The sequence below is a fragment of the Dipodomys merriami genome, unplaced genomic scaffold (genome assembly GCF_024711535.1).
Source record: "Dipodomys merriami isolate MVZ:Mamm:240054 unplaced genomic scaffold, mDipMer1.0.p SCAF_33, whole genome shotgun sequence".
Lineage (NCBI taxonomy): Eukaryota > Metazoa > Chordata > Mammalia > Rodentia > Heteromyidae > Dipodomys > Dipodomys merriami.
In genome coordinates, this window is record NW_027204826.1 from 15,537,159 (window position 1) to 15,557,078 (window position 19,920).

The 19,920-nt window shown below is 50.5% G+C and overlaps 1 protein-coding gene across 1 annotated transcript in view; it reads left to right on the forward strand.

The window, feature by feature from the left end:
- Nucleotides 1–19,920, forward strand: part of Agbl1 (AGBL carboxypeptidase 1) — a 384,335-nt gene that overhangs the window by 62,396 nt on the left and 302,019 nt on the right. The window contains exons 7-11 of the mRNA XM_070042743.1: nucleotides 10,333–10,541; nucleotides 12,428–12,593; nucleotides 13,675–13,742; nucleotides 17,424–17,540; nucleotides 18,996–19,561. Coding sequence (XP_069898844.1) covers nucleotides 10,333–10,541; nucleotides 12,428–12,593; nucleotides 13,675–13,742; nucleotides 17,424–17,540; nucleotides 18,996–19,561 — 1,126 coding nt within the window. The remainder of the gene's footprint in view (nucleotides 1–10,332; nucleotides 10,542–12,427; nucleotides 12,594–13,674; nucleotides 13,743–17,423; nucleotides 17,541–18,995; nucleotides 19,562–19,920) is intronic.

Below are 19,920 nucleotides of genomic sequence, written 5' to 3' on the forward strand. Positions count from 1 at the left end.
GCTGAGCTGGGGACAGAGCTCACGTCCTTTCCTCTTCCTGCCATGCGGTGGCGCTGTTCTGTTAGTTATCTCGGCCACCGGGGCCTGGTATTTATTTTCAGTGAGTAATTTGTTTATCAGGAGGTTATTTTTAATCTAATTTTGGCCATATTTGCCGCGGAGCACTATCTGTGCTTCCCAGCTTCAGAAGCTTGCAGGACTGGAAGGGAATTAGCTGGAGATGGTCTGCAAGGCCGGAGCCCCGGGCCAGCCTGAGCTGCCCGAGTTTGATGCATTCCTGTGATGCTGGAGGGATTCATGGAGGGCGCTGGGTATCTGGAGCAGGCCTCAGGCTGCCTGAAGTCCACAGCGGAAAATCTTGTTAGGATTCCCATCCCTCCTCCCTCCTGACAACCTGATATCTTCCTTCAGTAAGACGGTACCTAAGGACAGGGTCCTTCTGCTTTGCCAACTGGCCAGGGACCTCCCACTGGCTGGATGGCCACTCCCACCAGCTGGACGGCCACTCCCACCTGCTGGACGGCCACTCCCACCCCGCTGGACGGCCACTCCCACCTGCTGGACGGCCACTCCCACCTGCTGGACGGCCACTCCCACCCCGCTGGACGGCCACTCCCACCTGCTGGACGGCCACTCCCACCTGCTGGACGGCCACTCCCACCCCGCTGAATGACCACTCCCACCAGCTGGACGGCCACTCCCACCCCACTGGACAGCCACACCCACCTGCTGGACGGCCACTCCCACCAGCTGGACAGACACTCCCACCAGCTGGACGGCCACTCCCACCTGCTGGACAGCCACACCCACCAGCTGGACGGCCACTCCCACCTGCTGGACGGCCACTCCCACTCCACTGGACAGCCACACCCACCAGCTGGACGGCCACTCCCACCTGCTGGATGGCCACTCCCACCAGCTGGACAGACACTCCCACTTCACTGGACGGCCACTCCCACCCCACTGGACAGCCCCTCCCACCCCACTGGACGGCCACTCCCACCTGCTGGACGGCCACTCCCACCTGCTGGACGGCCACTCCCACTCTGCTGGACGGCCACTCCCACCTGCTGGATGGCCACTCCCACCAGCTGGACAGACACTCCCACCAGCTGGACAGACACTCCCACCAGCTGGACGGCCACTCCCACCCCACTGGACAGCCCCTCCCACCCCACTGGATGGCCACTCCCACCCCACTGGATGGCCACTCCCACCCCGCTGGATGGCCACTCCCACCCCACTGGACAGCCCCTCCCACCCCGCTGGATGGCCACTCCCACCTGCTGGATGGCCACTCCCACCCCACTGGATGGCCACTCCCACCCCGCTGGATGGCCACTCCCACCCCGCTGGACGGCCACTCCCACCCCACTGGATGGCCACTCCCACCAGCTGGACGGCCACTCCCACCTGCTGGACGGCCACTCCCACCAGCTGGACGGCCACTCCCACCTGCTGGACGGCCACTCCCACCTGCTGGACGGCCACTCCCACCCCACTGGATGGCCACTCCCACCCCACTGGATGGCCACTCCCACCTGCTGGACGGCCACTCCCACCCCACTGGAGGCCACTCCCACTTCACTGGACGGCCACTCCCACCCCACTGGATGGCCACTCCCACCTCACTGGACAGCCTGTCGACTCTGCTGGCTGGTCTTTTCATGAATTGTTACTGGGAGTTCTCCATGAGATGGGAAGGAGGGAAGGGAGTCAGCGATCACTAGAGGTCCTGAGATGAATGACACCCTGTCAATAGTAGTCTATCTGCATTTGCCCAGACTGGGCTCAGTTTCACCAAATGTCTCCTTCCTTCCTTCCTTCCTTCCTTCCTTCCTTCCTTCCTTCCTTCCTTCCTTCCTTCCTTCCTTCCTTCCTTCCTTCCTTCCCTCCTTCCCTCCTTCCCTCCCTCCCTCCCTCCCTCCCTTCCTTCTTTCTTTCCTCTTTTTCTTCCTCCTCCTCCTTCTTTCCCTCCTCCCTCCTCTCTCTTCCTTCTTTTTGTGCTGGTCTGAGGGTTGAATTTAAGGCACAGGTACTCTCCCCATGCTTTGTGTTTGCTCCAGGCTAGCGCTCTACCATTTGATGCACAGCTTCACTTCTGGCTTTTTTTTTCAGTAGCTCATTGTGGATAAGGACTTTGCTGTCTAGGCTGACTTTGAACTGTGATCCTCAGGTCTCAGTCTCCTGGGTGGCTATGATATCAGGCGTGAGCCACTGGCTACCTGGCCAACTCTTATTAGTATCCTCATTTATCCAACAGTTATCTTCGTATCCATATTTTATACAGCAGGCTGGGGGGCGGTTGGGTTAGGGGCAGTTAACAACTTGCCAAGACCTCACCAGCGGTTGCATGGAGCATTGAAGTTTGAGCCCCATGGTTTTAGTGTCCAGAGCAGGAAGTCTTCATGTTTCACCGGAACCCTGGGGTCCGAGGTCAACTGCTGATTGACTGTGTGATCCCCAAACCTGTTTCCTTTTGCTGCCAAAGCTCAGTTTTCCACAAACAAAAGGGTGACATGATCCAAGGTAGCAGAGAAAGAAAAGATCAACAACCAACCCCCGTCAAGGCACAGAGATCCCATGGAGAAGACGCGGGCATGAAGGCAGGACAAGAGCACAGGTGCAGACTCCCATTACTGACCGGGCGACCTGGCCTTGGCCTCTCCTTCCCCGCTGGCTCCCGTCGGCGCCTGACTGACAATAGGAACCTTCCGGCGCACCCCTGGAGGATCTGGGAGAGGTCACACTGGAATACTGTTGAATGATTGTCGTGGGGGAGGGATTACAATAAAGAGTAAAGTCGGACCCAGAGAGAGATCGGGGAGTGTTACCTTCATTCTCAAACCCTAGTCAAGTAACTGGCAGGGCGGGTGTGGTGTGTGGATCTCTTAGGATTCACAGGCCGAACTAAACCATGGAGATAAACCGAACTTAACGAGGAGGGCTGGCTGTCGGTGGGGCCCTGAGAACAGGGCGGCGAGCTCTGTCCCCGAAGGCCAGAGCGTTTTCAGATGTGGGCGCTGTGGGTGGTGGTGGTGTGTCGTTTTCCTGCTCAGATCCAAACTATTTGATTTAAAGAATTGTGTTATGCGTCGGTAGCATTTGTGGGTTCTTCTACCCACGTGGGATGCTGTGGTATTGTTTGGTTTTTGTTGTTCTTTTTTTTTTCTGCACAGGGGATCCTGTGCGGATCAGATCCCCGCTGCCCTGTTTTCCCTCTGGCCCGATCATCTGCCTGGAGATCTGAACCATGTCCCAGGAGGCTCAGGGTCACGGGTGAGAGCGTGTGTGAGGCCCGCACCTCTTCCTCTCCACAAAAGGCCAGGCGTGGTGGAAGATGGCGTGTTCACTGGGGTCATGATGGAGGCAGGGCCTCCTGAGGATGTGGGGGGGTCTAGATGTGAGGGGTAGGGACCACGGGGGCTCTGGTGACCCCGTGATGCACTCACCAGGCCGGCGACACAGGGGGAACTGTTCACCCCAAAACCGTCCGAGCAAGGTCATATACACAGAGTGGGGCTCCAGTCCCGGACTCCCCCATGACTCGCAACCCCCCGAAAGGTCCGAGTCCACAGCACAGAGGCTGCAAATCCCCCCACAAGAGCTCCCCTGGGTGAAGAATGACAGACACCCGGGCATTCCCCTCCCTGTCTGTCTGCTCTCTGCAAGTTGGTTTTTTTTTTTTTCTCTTTCTGTGACCGTAAATATTTTAGAGTTTCTGGACCACACAATTTCCACTCTGCCCCCAGAGGGCAAAGGCAGCTATAGATAACACAGAAAGGAATGGCTGTGCCCACGTTGCCATAAAACTTTATTAACAGACAGACCGACTGTGGGCTGTTTGCTGACCCCCTACCTTAGATTTCGCGCGCCTCATCCCCATAGGATGCTGTCCCATGCATTCTTAAGTCTGAAGCCATTGGCTCTAGCGAGTGCTATGCAGCAGGTGCTCAGAGCAAGTCACCGGAGCGAACGCAGGGACACGCACGCACACACAGAAGGTGAATGTGTGCTGGGGCAGCTCCCCTCACACCCCCCCAGCGTCCGTCCGTCCTCTGGGGGGCGGGGCAGCAGTTCACCTGCAGGGCTGTTGAGTACCGGCCTCTCAGGACTGTACAACTTGGCTCTTCCTGGCATAACTGAGGACTGGCTATGGATTGACAAAGGGTCCCAGAGATGTAGAGAGATGGACAAAAACACAAACACCCCGGGGCTCCAGTGGTGCCTGGTGGCTTCTCATTTGTGTGTAGGATTGATCCTGCAGGTGTTCACGGAGGTCAACATGGATGCGGGGTGCTGCCTGCACACTTCTCCAAATAGCAGGCTTGACAGTGCGCCCTCCCACTTTCCCACGGTATCTCATTTAATTCTCCCGCTCCAGCCAGACCGCAGCAATTGGCAGGGAGTGGCTTTTCTTTTCCTATCCCCTACAAAGGAACACATCAAGTTTGGGGGACATTTTATTTTATTTTTTTGGTTGTCACATCCGTGGCAGAGATGCTTCTGGAATCTAAGGAGTCCAGACTCTGTTGCTGTATGCGCGTGGCATGCTGGGATTGAAACCCATCTGTTCCTTTCACTCCACGGGGTGGGGGGGACATCAAGCAGCTTATTTTTAATTTGTGAATGGAATCCTTTACAGAAACGCTCCCTACAGATGCTCACGGTGGCCCTGGGGGCGGGGGGGGGGCGGGGAGAGGGGGGAGGGACTCCTGGCCTTACTCAGCCTCTTTCTACTTCCAGAACACACCGTGCGGCAGCCCCTTCCCACACCCGGTGAGACATGGAGATCCCGCACACCTTCTAGAAGCTCAGGCCCTTCGGATTTGCCGGGAGCCATTAATTTCTTTTTCTTTCTTAAAGAAATTATCCTGAAGTAGTCATGCAAAGGGTGTGTATTCAACATGCCAGTTTATGAGTGCGATGCATCTCAATCAATGTCACCTGTTTGTTTGTTTGTTTTTTCAATCCTGGGGCTCAAACTCCGGGCCTAGGCACTGTCCCTGAGCCTCTTTGTGCTCAAGGCTCTAGTGCTCTACCACTTGATCCTTTTTCAGCTTTTTCTGAGTAGCTTATTGGAAATAAGAGTCTCACGGACCTTCTTGCTTGGGCTAGCTTCAGACCTCAGATGTCAGCCTCCTGAGTAGCTAGGATGACAGGGGTGAGCCACCAGCACCACACCAGTTTTCTCTCTTGTTAGTCTCGGAAACCTTGTGCATGATTTTTCCTGGCAAGTGTTAAGTATCTGTGTCTGGATGCAAAGCAAAACACAAAACAAGAACAAGAAACCCCGTAAGCTACTCTGACCTACTCCGATCAAGACATGGAGGTCAGGTTGGGGAGTCAGATGGGAGATGTGCGCTGGAATCCTCACGGTTTGGATTCATAAGCTCTGCGGACTGAATGTTAGCTGCCCTAAGTTCTCTCCGTCTCTCTGCGTCTTCATTTGTGCAGGGGAGCAGTGAGGGGGATGTGGAAGGAGCCCTTCCATGAGACAAACGAGCTGATGCGTGTAAAGTGCCCAGCGTGCTGCTGAGCGACTGGGAGAGAGAGCAGGCGAACACCCGCGCTCCTAACTGGGGTGAGGGTGGCGGGGTTAGGGCCTAGCGAGAGGACGAAGGTCACCAGAGGCCTGACCTGGCCCCTTCCTCTACCTCTCATCTCTCTGCTTCCCGTACTCCATGACGTCCTGTGGGGGGTTTTATCACGGTGATGATGAGTCTGGTCAGGTAAAAATGCTTTACCTTCACCAAGTGGATGCTAGACAACTCACTAGTCTTAAAAGAGTAAAATAAGTTTTCGGGTAATGAGACCCCAATGCATGTAAACTTTTCCAGTGGGAACTGTAAGGATCTGGGGTATGCATGGCTCCCGAGAGAGAGAGAGAGAGAGAGAGAGAGAGACAGAGACAGAGACAGAGACAGAGACAGAGACAGAGACAGACAGACACAGAGACACAGAGAGAGACACAGAGACAGAAGACAGACAGAGTGAAAGAGAGTGAGAGGTGTGTGTGTGTGTGTGTGTGTGTGTGTGTGTGTGTGTGTGTGTATCTGGGTGTGTCGGTGTTTATTATGTAGGAGCATCCTAAGGCAGCGGCAGCAAGGGGTGGTCATTTTGGAGGTCCTGAGTCAGTGCAAGTCCATGGGGGTAGACTGTAAAGCATGATTTGAAAGGGTACTGATGCTGAAACTTCTCCTGGGACCATTTCCCTCCCTCTCCTCCCCCCCCAGGAAGGGACGCATGGCCCTCGTCTTCGTAGAGAAGGGAATTGTAACCTAGTGAACACATAGATTGCCACGCGGGAGGGACGGAGTAGGGGGCTTCTGGGAGGTGTAATAGTTAAGGCCACGGAGCATTTCCTACTGTCAGCTATCCAGGCCTGCCTGGTTGTGTCCCCTCTCCTCCCCCTGCTCCCCCATTCCCTAGGAGAAATTCGATCCTTTGAGTCGCGAAGGTTCCTAGGCTTTCCTGTTCAGAAGACAGATGACTTTATAAAGATGTCCCTGCTCTCCAGTGCCTGCGGGGACAAGGCAGGTAATTCACTTTTGAAGGCGATGGGCTAAGACAAAGCATGATTTGGTTTCTATGGCAACCTTCAGGGTAGTTCGCCCTGGGTTTAAGCCCCGACAGCATGGTATAGCTCCCAGAGCCTATAGACTACAAGCTTGTAACGCCAACCCTCCTTGGATTATCAAAGTGTATTATAGCACACATAGGGAATAGAAGTCCGGGCGAGTCTCCACTCACAGCCCAGGATCATCGAGACCTTTTGAAGTTTTCCCTCTTTATCAGAGGGCAAAAATATGGGCCACTGGGCAGGGGTGGGCCTGCACCAAAGACAAACATTTGCACATGGTTAAAAAAACAATACTTGGGATGGAAATAAGAGCATCACTGGACCACATGTTCAGGCGGGAACTTGTTACATGTCAGACCTCTCTTCCCAAAGAGAATGTGAGAGGGGGTGGGAGGTGAGGGCAGGATGGAGTATCTACTGCTCAGACACTGGCCCGAGGAAAGTGGGTGAACAGAGCTCGTCACCTTTCTAATAGCAATAAAAAAGAATTGCATGAAGAAAAGAAAAAAGAGAAAGGAAAGAAGCGGAGAAGAGCCCTTCCACTGCAGGCTAGCAGGGCGGGGTGGTGAGCCAGGAGGCGGCTGGCTGCAGCGATACTAGCACCCGGGAGGGGGGCGTTGGTATTGGGGATGCCGTGTTAAAACTGAAGGCTCTCAGAACTTCTATCTGTTCATTCCCCCCTCCGTCTGATCAGTTTAAGAGACACAAGTCTACTTAGAAAACGAGAAGGTGTGTGTGTGTGTGCGCGTGTGCACGTGTATACATGCATTGTGATTCCCTGCCCCCAAGAAAATCTGAGGATGAGCATCTAAAGAGCAGCTGGCCTGGTCTGAGGAAGCTGGGGGGACCCGGAGACGCCCCTAAACTCCCTCAAGCTCCCAAGCCCACTCAGCACGAATCGGAAAACTCATGTATTTTTCTCTGCTCTGGGAAGCCATGCTATTTTCCTCTGGAATCTTCTAGAACTCCTCTGAGCGACCCATCCCCCGTGACCCCCATTCCACTCCTTGGCTCTTCTCCACCTTTCTCTGCTCCTCCTGGGTTTCATGAGTTTCCTCTCGTCATGCGTCAGATACGTATTGACCTCTGCAAAACTTCCCGGCCATTCTCGGAGAATGGATTGACTGACGTTGGGTAGAGAAGGAGATTTAGCGATGTGAGCTGGTAGTAAACACCTCAGCTTGGTGGGGATTAATAGGCAAATCACGAATAAAAATCATTGGGGTTTGATAGGGGATTTTCCTCTCCGACAGTTTAAGATTTCTTTTGATACCATCTTCCCTTCAACCCCTCCCTAAATGGTGAAGGTCATTAGGAGAATCTATTATCCATTTCATACACTTAAAACAGACAAAAGACAGAACTCCTCAACCTTCTGCAGTCCACAGGGCCCCTGGATACAGCATTGGTCATGCCTGTATCTTTCCACAGGCAGGACTTTCTTTTAATGCCTCCTACTTAATTCTCAATTTCCTTTTCAAAATTAGAGAGTGGCTAGATTAGAACTTCACTTAGGCAGTAAAGAACTTTATATATATATATATAGTCAGCCATGAGGCTTGGACTCAAGGTCTGAGCGCTGTCCCTGAGCACTACCACTTGGAGCTATAGCTCCACTTCCGGTTTTTCAGTGGTTCATTGGAGGTAAGAGTCTCATGGGGACTTTCCTGCCTTGGCTGGCTTTGAACCGTGATCCTCAGATCTCAGCCTCCCTGTGTAGCTGGGATGACAGGTGTGAGCCACTGGCTCCTGGCTGAGGAACATATTTTAGATACAAAAGAGTAATGTATTACAAGAGATAAATGAAAGGGATTTAAGCCTTCCACAAAGAAATGACTGGATGCAAAGTGCTCTCAGCTCAGGGGCATGGCTGAATGAAAACTTGTTTAAAAAAGAAAAAAGGGAAATTAACTACATGAAATCTCACTGGAGCTCAGTGAAACGTGACTGTTTAAAACTCGATAAACAAGCAAAAAAAATTAAACGTACTGCTAATATAACGAGTGAAAAATCCCTCTGGGATAGAGCATTGAATTACCATGTGATTTTTTTCCCCCTCTTATGCATTTTGATGGTCTCAGGGAGAAGTCTGACTTTGAACTGAAATTCTGCTTAGCTGATGACAGCTTCCACGCCTGTCCAGGGGTCTATGGGGCCTCGAACCCCAGCATGAGGGGTGCGGGTGATGGAGAAAAGCAGTGGGAGGCAGCGGGGCTGGAAGGGCTGAGCGTTTGTGGATGACTGTCGGCCGGGCGGAGCCTCGGATGTACCCGAGTTCACAGGTCAGATAGGTCTGACCTGGTCTCCACCCAGCCATTCAGGAGATGACCCAGACAGATCCATCTCAGAAGTAGTGTGGGGCCTGTGGTCACCTAGGCCCCGGGCTCTGCTTGCCTTTGTTTCTTGCTTCCCCAAAGACGATCGAAGCCACATTTCCAGGGAGTGAGAGCCAAGAGCCGTAAGATTGCGTCTCAGGACATCTCAGGACATCAGAGCGGACACAGAGAAACCAGCTCCTCTGGTGTGGGGGGGTCTCTGGGCAGCCTTGTGGCCTCTGTTGGAGCCTGGTCAGCGCCATCTTGTTCAGGGCCTCCTCCAGTCCGTCCTCTTCAACAGCCACGTGTGGGTCCATGGGAAGCCCTTGGTGGTGACTTCTTTCTAATCTGGTCTTGAGGCCTCTTTGCTGAGAGTAGCCATGAGCTCAAGCCAGGCTCCAAGAGAGTGAGATTGTGAGATTTCTCTGGCCCTGCCTAGCCTTGGAATTTGCTCAACCTAAATGTTAGGCCCATTAAGATTTAGGGAAGAAGAGAATCTCACAGAATCCCTCCCATACCTCTCTTCCCCCTCTGCCTCTCTTTCATCCTTTCTGCCCCCCTCTCCTTCTATCTCTCCCTCTTGATTTCCTCCAGTCTCTTTCCCTCCCCCTCCTCTTTCTTCCTACTTTCCCCCCTCCCTTCCTTCCTCCCTTCCTCTCCCTCTCTCCTTTTCCACTTTCCCTGCTCCCCAAGGCATCGTCTTTCCCTAGGAATAATGCATGTCTATCTATCTATCTATCTATCTATCTATCTATCTATCTATCTATCTATCTATCTATCTATCTATCTATCTATAACCACACACTTCTGATTGTAAATTTCCTAAAATCAAGCAATCTGTTTTACTGAACCACAGCTTAGTACAACCCCCAAACAAACCTACTAGTAGCCGATCTCATTCCTGTTTCACTCTGCATCACGGCTGCCTTTTAAAAGCAAAGGCAAAAACCCTGTTCACTCCCAGGATCTAAGTTACAATTATATGTTGTACTTGGGTATCATAGCTTTTTGTCTACCTTTAGTCCCAACTCTTAGAGGAATTTTTTTTTTCTTTTTGGCCTTTTATGATCTCGACATTTCTGAAGAGTGTAGGTCAGATATTTTATTGCGTGCCCTTTGTGTGGGGTTGGCTGAGTTTCTGCCTGATTTTTATTAAGGTGATATGTTTTGGGCAAGAGTACTATTACAGAAGTGAAGCTGTATCTTTCTTGGTATGCTATTTCAGGGTGTACGTTTCACCCATTGCCTTTTCCCCGTTGCGGTTGATGTCGACGTCAATCACTCAGTGAAGGTGGCACTAGCTGGTTTTAGACAGCGAAGAGTTCCTGCTCCCGTTATAATTGTGACAGTGGAAGTCACACAGGCAGTTGTGGGATGGGTGTCCCCAGGAGACCCCGTGATTGACGGCACCTCTTCCCCTTGTCTTTATAACAGAGTCCAACAGCCGCCGGGCGGTGAACAGAGGCTACGTGGCCAGCTTGCTCAGGCTGCATCAGGACTGGCACAGCCACGACACGGACCACACCTACGTGATGATCCGCCGGGGACTCCTGCTCTGCCTCAAGCACATCGCCACGCTTCGGTCAGGCCGAGAGGCCTTCCTGGCGGCCCAGGGCCTGGAGACCCTCCTGGGCATGGCACAGGTACCCAGCCCGGATGCGCAGAGATCTCTCTGTAGTGAACTGGTGACATGATCGTGCCGGACACAGACCTCAGTACGGTTCTCGCCGAGTATTATTATGTGATATGCTCTGGGTTCAAATCCTTCTTCCTTCATTGGCTCCTGAGCATTTTCCTTTGTTTATTCAGGGTGTGCAAGATGTGGTAGCAGTTTTGTTTTTGTTTTTATCTTGTTGGCCATGGGGCTTGAACTCAGGCCCTGGGCCCTATCCTTGAGCTATTTGCGCTCAAGGCGAGCACTCTACCACTTTGAGACGCGGCGCCTCTTCCAGTCTTCTGGTGGTTTCGTTGGAGGTTACAGTCTCACGGACTTTCCTGTCTGAGCTGGCTTTGAACCTCAATCCTCAGGTCTCAGCCTCCTGAGCTGCTAGGATTGCAGTCGTGAGCCACTGGTATCTGGCACGGATAGTGATTCTTAATCCTCGACAGGGCACTCATGCGCAGTTTCCCTGTCGACTGGGGACATGATGGAGATGTCACCTGATTTCTCCAAGTGCCACGTTGCTTTTTCTAAAACGGCGGGAACAGAACATTGAGGCTGCTGTGAGGACTAAATAAGCTCATGAGCTCAGAAGAGTCCCTGGCATATTTTATCTGTGTTTTGAGTAGGAGAACTCATTGGAATAATTAGTGCTGGAATTAATAATTAGCACGGGAATCCCGTGGCGAACAGAACAGACTCCTGGTCTTACAGGGCAAACTTAATAGTGGGAGACAGGTGGAACAGATGTTAAAAAGCTGAGAATCAGCCAGGTGTCAGTGGCTCACACCTATCATCCTAGCGACTCAGGAGGCTGAGATCTGAGGGTCACTGTTTGAAGCCAGACTGGAAAGTCTGTGAGACTCTTATCTCCAATGAGCCACCAGAAAACCAGAAGTGGTGCTGTGGCTTAAAGTGGTAGAGTGCCAGCCTTGAGGAAAAAGCTCAAGGACAGCACTCGGGGCTTGAGTTCAAGCTCTGAAAGGAAGAAAGATAGAAAGGGAAGAAGGAAGGAAGAAAGGAAGAAAGAAAGAGAGAGAAAAGCAAAGAATCCAACCAGGAAGCCATTCCCTTTTGTTCTATGAGATCAGCAAGCCGGGGCAACTCCGGTAGGTGGAGGGAAAGGGTGAGCTTTTAGAGCAGTCAGTTATTCTCTAAGCAGGTGACACCTGAGCTAAGATATGAGGTGGTGGAGAGCCGGTCAGGTCACGTGCACGGGAAGAGAATACCAGGTAGAGGAAGTCACCCCGGTCCAGGCTGGTACTTACCTGTTTTCTGCTGGAAGATGTGGTCCAGGGTTACCTGGATTTCAACCCAAAATGAATTCCTTAATTACATCTTCTTTGCCCTGGGCCGATGTTGAGAGAGCGCAATGCTATGGTTCAGGGACCGGGGTACTGTCTAATTTAGATGCATGAGAGTCGCTTACTATTTCCTTCTTGTTTCACATTTGACCCTTTTCCTTTATGTTGTCCCCTCCATGTAACCAAAGACTAAAGCAATAGTTCCATCAGCTCAAATACACGTTTGCTAATTTAGGCGGCGACTCCCATGACACAGGGTGATGGAGGAACAAGGTCCACCCCTCTTTTGCCCAGATATCAAGGACGATGCCTTGGCTTAGGTGCAGCATTCCTTAAAGTTACCTTAAGCCTGTTTTCAGACCAAATCCATTCCAGGGAATATGGAAGGAATGAGAAATAAAGTCCAGATCAGCCAGAAGACCAGAATGTTCCAAGGGCACATTCTACATCGAAGCGGTTGCCTGCCCGCTTAGGCTGTGCGGCATTTGTGAGCTCAGATCCCGTTATGGGGACTGCGGTCTGTCCGCAAGACTTCAGCGTCCGTCTCTGTCCTCCCTTTGCTCAGCGCTGCCTGGACCAGGAAAGTGCGGAGCCTGCTGTCTCCGCCATGCTCCAGACCCTCCGGCAGGGCCATCCCAGGAGCCCGCTCCCCCTGCTCACCGCCAGGAGTGCCTACGCCTTCCCAGACACGGCCAGCGCCACCCCAGAGCCGCCACGCGCCCTCACCGAAGGTAACGTAAGTAAGCAGCCGTGGCTCTGGAGTGGGCGCCTTCTGCATATGTCAGAAGAAGGCGAATTGTTTCATAGGACAAGTGTGATCATCTAATAAGCTCGTCATATTATATATATGCATATATATAATATGTATATATATGTGTATATCATATGTATGTACATATTATACACACATAATGTACATATTGTATATATGTACCATACATATACACATAATATATACACATTTACATATGCATATATAATATACACACATGTCATATGTACATATGAACATATATTATATACACATATACATATAGTATGTATTATATGCATACACATGCACATATGTTCAGTATATATATATATATAATTTGTTGCATAAACACAGCGAGAAACCAACATTCAGCTCACTTACTTTAATTATTAACGGTCGCCATTTTCCTTAGTAGCTGTGAAATACCTGTGTAAGTCATCTCAGCTAATAAAGAAAAAAAAACCCTACCTACAATTCTATGATCAAAGTCTCTTTACGGTACTGACTGGTGGTGGAATTTGATTTGCCCTAAGGATGCATTGAAATAAAACTCTGGCTACCTATAACCCCATGTGACTCATATTAGGGTACTGGGAAGGATGTCGACTTAATCGCCAGAAAGATCTTACAGTGAAAACACTCCAGAACGCTTTTTTTTTCTTTCCCAGCCCTGTTTTCCCAAAGTGGCACAGATCATCTACACGTGGAATTTTCATCCTCAGGGGAGTGAATGCTATCAAAAGTCATGAGATGAAGTTTGTTGAAATACATTCCTTCATGTAAACATTACAAATTCCATGTGTGTGACTGCTCAACTTTGGCAATGCATAGTTGCCTAAATACCTCCAAGTTGGAGCTGGGAGATGGAAAAGCCACTTTATCCTGCAACCGTTTTTTGGGGCTCAATGTGGGACCACATTCTCTGCCGCATACGACTTTCACCGGCAAACCCGGGAGTATGCTGGAACGGATGCACCCTTGTGTGATCTGGGTCTCAATCCCAGATCACGAGACGTCTTCGTTCATTTTTCACCTCCTTTTTCTTTTCCCCCACCCAGAGGATTTTGAAGACAACAGTGATGAGGAGGTGGACAAAGACTCGGAATCTGATCCCGCAAAAGAGGAGGTAGGTGCCCCAGCCCTTGCTGGTACCCGCCCCCCTCTTCACACCATGCTAAGGAACACAGCACTTCCTCCGATGGCTGGAGGTCAGGCAAGTCCTTCAATCTGAAGGGCTTCCTTCGACTGGGCTCCCTTGCTGCCCACTCCACAGACAAGTGATACGCGGGGTGGAATGGGACCAGTATTATTGATTGCCCTCCTGGATGGATCTAGCTTGGGATCTCATCTTAAAATCAAGAGTTATTGATCATGAAGACATTAATATTCCATGAGGAGGAGCCCTACCAAGTCACTGCAGGCTTCGGGTTAGTTTGTTCAATAAGGGCATGATGAGAGAATGGAATTTTTTTTTTTCCTATGAAAGTCTGTACTAAGACCACCCCTCTCTTCCTACATGGCTCTTCTTGTCTGCCCCTTGGGCACAGGGCTGCGGTGTTGCACACTCCTGTTTGGGTCTGTGTGAACCGACCTTGCAATGTGTGCCACCCTGGCCAACGGAGGCTGCTTCTGGTCCTGGTTCCTTAATGACCTACGCACCTCTGCTCTTTGCCCCTACATACCGGTGGCATCTGCCCCCCTGCCCCTCAGACGTGAACCGCACGGGTCTCGAGGGACTGTCAGGATCGCCTCTGGTTGAGAACCACTGCGCAGAAATAAATGGCCAGCTGCCTGTGAGTTATAATTCTGTCTCCCTTTTCTGTCACCATGCACATTTCTTCAAGTTACAGCTCATTAATGCCATGGCCTGTCCAATGAGACTGAGCAGCAATTGCTACCTTTTAGGATGTTCCTGGGATGAAACCTGACTTTAAAAATGATTTCCTTCCGTGTTCTTTTCTCTCTCCCTCCCTTCCTTTCTGGGGAGAAAGAGATGTCCGGCTTTCCGACCGTGATTATCGCTCACCTTGCTGATGGTCCTGGTAGACATTTAGGGGTTATCACTAAGCCCTGTCTCTGGCTCAGAGTGCTATCGACAGTCTGGTGTTCCCACGGTTTTGTTGATAAATAGAATCATTTCTGAAGTCATCAGGAGCAAATTGGTTCTTCGCTGTGACTTGGCCCGAGCAGGCCTCTGAGTACGTGTGGAGTTATTTGAATAACACTGGGCTGCTGTAGTCATTCGTCAATGCCACCTTCCCTTCCAGGCCCGCTTGCTCTCCGATAACCGGAGCGTCTGATGCACTGCCGCGCGCCTCTTGTATCTGATGTGGAGGCAGGAGGCATGTGACTGCCTGACTTCACACACAGCCTGAGAGGCAGAGCTTTCTCAGGGCTTCGCTGAGAGTGCTGGCTAGGATGAGAGGGCCGGGCCCTAAAGAAAAGCATAAGACCCCCGCTGGGGAAAGCAGTGCATGAGCACATGGGAAGCGCAGAGCCTGGGAACTCTTTCCAAAGCCTGTGTGCCAGAGCACAGGGGAGAAGTCAGTGTGGGCCTGGGTGGCAGAGCAGCACCATAATCGGGGCCAGGCTGGGGACCACGGGAATGGAGGGACCTGTGGCCCATCAAAATGCTTTGCCTCAGTGAATCCTGAGCCCAGGAATATCTGTTATATTCACAGAAGGGACGAAGGCTTTTACCTTGTGCTATTCTCATTTAGAACAACAACAACAATAACACCAAAACACCAAAACCCCCCCACAAAACAACACCCACTGAGCAAGAATGAGAAATGGGAACTTTTCACTTCAAAAGGGTCTTGGAACCAGGTGCTGGTGCCTCACGCCTGTAATCCTAGCACCGAAATCCCAGAGGCTAAGATCTGAGGATTGTGGTTCAAAGCCAGCCCGGGCAGGAAAGTGCATGAGACTCTTATCTCCAATGAACCACCAGAAAACCAGAAGTGGTGCTGTGGCTCAAAGTGGTAGAGCACTAGCCTTGAGCTGAAAGGCTCAGAGACAGCGCCCAGGCCCTGAGTTCAAGCCCCACAACTGACAAAAACGGAGGTGTGTGTCTTGGGATGTTGGCTACTGTGATTTATTTGGAAGCCGTCAAAGTCAACATAAAAAGAGAGGGAGTCACAAGCGATAACTGAGGTGTCTTCATGCACGCAGACATGGGGTTCCAATAGACTGAAGAAGGAGAAATCTGCCCAGCAAGTGTCAGGTCCCGAGTTCAAACCTCAGTATTGCCTAAAAATAAACGGAATGAAATAATAAGAACAAGGATACACAGAGTGCCTTCAAGTTTTCCTTTAACTTTCCCATTACTTTAAAATTTGTTCTTTTTTTCAAATGCTTTTTTTTTTTTGGATAGAGGTGATACGTTAATTTCGTGGGGACAGAAAATGCTATAAAGAAACAAAGGACATCATTTATTTATTAGTTTATTGCCAGTCCTGGGTTTTGAACTCAGGGTCTGGGCATTGTCCTTGAGCTTCATTTTGCTAAAGGTTAGCTCTCTACCACTTCAAGCCACAGCATCACTTCCAGTTTTCTGGTGGTTCATCGGAGATAAGAATCTCATGGACTCTCCTGCCTGGGGTTGGCTTTGAACTGGGATCCTCACATCTCAGCCTCCTGAGTAGCTAGGATTTACAGGCCTGGGCAGTACCCAGCTTTCACATTTGTTTGACTTAAGCCTCCTGGACAATCAGGTTTTCTTTTAACTAACCAAATATACGTCTAAAACATACATTTGAGTTTTCTTCCCTACCTGGTCAGGAAAACTTGATGTAGGATTATGGGAAAATGGATGGTTGGATTCTCGCTATCGTTTCTCTCAAACTTCATAACCTTTGAAAAGCATACCAGCATTTCAAGGTCATGATCACCATGAAATTATTAGGCAATGATGCTCTAGAAGAAAACAAAGCGATGTTAAAACCAATGAAGAAAAGACGGAGGTGAGCTCTTACATGCACAGAGAGAAGAAGATATAATGGGAACCCAGGGTATTTCTAGCAGTTTCTCTCCTGCCATTTCCCAGATCTCATCTCCTGTCCTCCTCCTCTTGTCTTCTATGCTGTATCCTCCAGCATATTTCTATCATCAAACGTCACCGGTTCCTTCCTCCAGCATTCCTCTAAACACACCTGGGCAGAGCTGGCTCTCTTTCCGTCTCTTTAGCTCTGTTGTACCTGCGTTACCTCCTTCACGGGGCTTCGGCAGACTGCCCCGGTCATTAGCAGCGTCTCACATCTCAGTCTCAACGCCGATCACTCCCATGTCCATCATTTGAAGGGCATTTGCCACTGTGGGAAAGGACCTAATGACCTTGTTGCCTTGCTTATCCTCCTTTAAGGAGCCTGGACCACTCTCTGTCCCAGAGGCATGGATTCTTCTTCTGTCGCTCGAAGCCTACTTGCTCACTGTAGGTGCTCAGTAAATGCCCATCGCAGCGGGGTGGGGAGGGAGGACCAAGAAAACAGCTGAGTGAATGGGAAAGACACTTACACACAGAGCTGAGAATTTCTTTCATACTACGCTTTGCTGTGTACGTCGTCTGGCTTATTTGGACCAAGGCATTATGCATTTCTGAGGAGGCCTAAATGCTGTGAATAGATTTTCTTTAAATCTTCTTCCTATTTCAAAACATACAGTCTGGTGCGTTCACCTCCCTATCGGCCAGGCTTGCGCTGGAGCCCGATGCAGGGCTGGGGAAATCTGTTCTAAGGCGCTGTGCGTCTTGCCTGGCTGCTGCTCAGGGTGGATTTCGTGGCGGTAACCTCTGACTCTCCCACCGCAGGATGACGACTTAGAAACGGATGTGGACAAGCTGAGTGCCAAGCCTGGTCTAGACCGACCCGAAGAGGAGCTGGCGCAGTACCAGCACATGTGTCCGGAGCTCTCCTGTAGCTTTGAGGTAGGACGGGGGCCGAAGAGGGTGTCCAGAGGAGACACGCCCGCGCTCATCATTAGCAGTCTGCCCCTGAGCGCTGCGGAGGGGAAAGCAAGAGCGCTATGGAGAATGTGTGCAAGAGGCTTACATTCTGCCTCCCTAGAGCTGGGCTGGGATCCAGCACGGATGGAATCCCTCCTGATGGTAGCCATCCTGAGGCTAGACTTCGTCCCCCTTCCTCCCCTTTCCCTCCCTCCCCCCTTCCCTTCCATCTCTCCCCTTCTCCCCATCCTCTTCTATGACTAATGGTCAATACTACTTGATTCATGCCCCATGCCCGCTCCTTCCCCATTCACCTCATTCCAGGACTTGAACTCAGGGCCTCATACTCTTGCTTAGCTTTTTTTTTTTTTTTTTGGCTCACTTCTGGTGTTTTACCACTTGAGCCATGCCCCCCACTCTCACATTTTGCAGGTCAATTGGAAAGAGAGTCTCTCAGGCTTTTCTGCCTGGCCTGGCTTCAGAACTAGATGATAAGATTTCGGCTTCCTGAGTAGCTAGGATGATAGATGTGATCCACAAGTAACCGAGGTCGGCTTTTCTGTTTTGCTTTTTTTTTTTTCCTGACACAGAATCTCACTAATGTTGCCCGGGCTGGTCTGGAACTCACAGTCTTCCTACCTGTGTTTCCCAAGTAGCTGGGATTATAGGCGTTCACCACCATGCCCAGGTTAGGATGTCCTTATTATCGGAGACAAACATGAGTATCTTAGACCTGGTGATGTTCAGTCAGTGCCTAGAGGCTGCTGCGGCCATCACAGTTACAGAGCTGCTTAAAAACAGAACTCTTTCATTTTCTTATGAGGCTTCAGAAATGATGAGTGTGACCATATCACAGGATATAGCTAGTCAGGAAGAGAGGAGTTAGTTTCTTCCACTTCATTCTAGAAGGCAGAAATGGATCCATGGTAAAAACTTTCAGTCAAGGAAATTTCACTTTGGTGTCAAGGAAGATAGTGTCCCCTCCTCCTCCTCCTCCTCCTCTTCCTCCTCCTCCTCCTCCTCCTCCTCCTCCTCCTACCCCTCCTTTTCCTCCTCTTCCTCCTCCTCCTCTTCTTCTTCCTCTTCTATAATCAAAATTGTCCTCAGATTTAAAAAACAAACAAGCACGTTACCTTTGTGCACAGTGAAAAGCTCCACTGTGAGTTTTGGGAGGACCTGGAGAATGGCTCAGCCTGGTGACAGCTTAGTGCGGGTTTGCAGAAGGCACACATTGCATAGAATGGCTCTAGGCTCGGCCACATCCCCTTCCACACATGAGCCTGTAGGTGAGTCTGCGTTGGTTGAATCCAGCAACAGCTTCCCAGTTCAGAGCACCAAGGCTGAGCTCCGTGGCCAGAGAGTTGGGGCAGGGATAGAATTGCATTTCCTACCTGGAAGGAAACGCTGATGTACCATGTTCTCCTTTTAAACCGGAAGGAACTGCAGTCCCCATTGGGATATGATTTGAACCTGGAAGACGCCCAGCATGCCAATCACCGCCACATTCCCACGGCCACCTTCCCGGGACAGCGTTGCTTCAACAAAGACCACAGCTCGTGGGGGCCAGAAAGAACAAATCCGGCCTCGACCTCCCTCCTGCGCAGGGTGAAGATGGGGAGATCCTTCAAAAGAAGGCCTTCAGTGAACGCACACCCAAACACGCAGACCAGCAGCGCTGAGACAGAAGATCCTTCCGGACATGACGCCTCCGGCATCCAGGCCTTCCCAGAAGAGGATGCTTGGGACAGAGAAGCTATTTCTTGTCCGAGGATGGGTGACTTCTCCCATTCCACCAAGCCTGGAGAAACTGCTGGACTCATGGAACAGCTTCTGCGTGCACACCACAAGCAAATCCCTTTCCATGACCCTCGTGTTTACATGGCCAAAGCCCAAAGAACCAGGTCTGCAGTGGACTTCGAGATGGTGGCCTTCCCTGACCTCTGGGGACACTGCCCACCTTCCTGGGCCCAGCCCATGCTGGAGCGCAGACGGGGCATCCAAAGGTGATGGCACTCCTCTCCTATGATAGAAATATGTGTGTGTGTATGTGTCTGTACACACGTACATACACAGATGTAATTATATATTATATAATACACATATAATAGCTTATATTTTATGTATAGCACATCTAATATATAACATAGTACAATGCACATTATGTATTTTAGATATAGTATGCACATATAGTATTTTAGATATAAACATAGAAGGCATTTATATATAATTATATATGATATATGTAACATAATTAAATACATAATGTATTTACCTTATATATAATTATATATATTATATGTAATCTCTTGTGATACATATAGACACATATATACATATGTATATTTATTTTATGTATGTATAT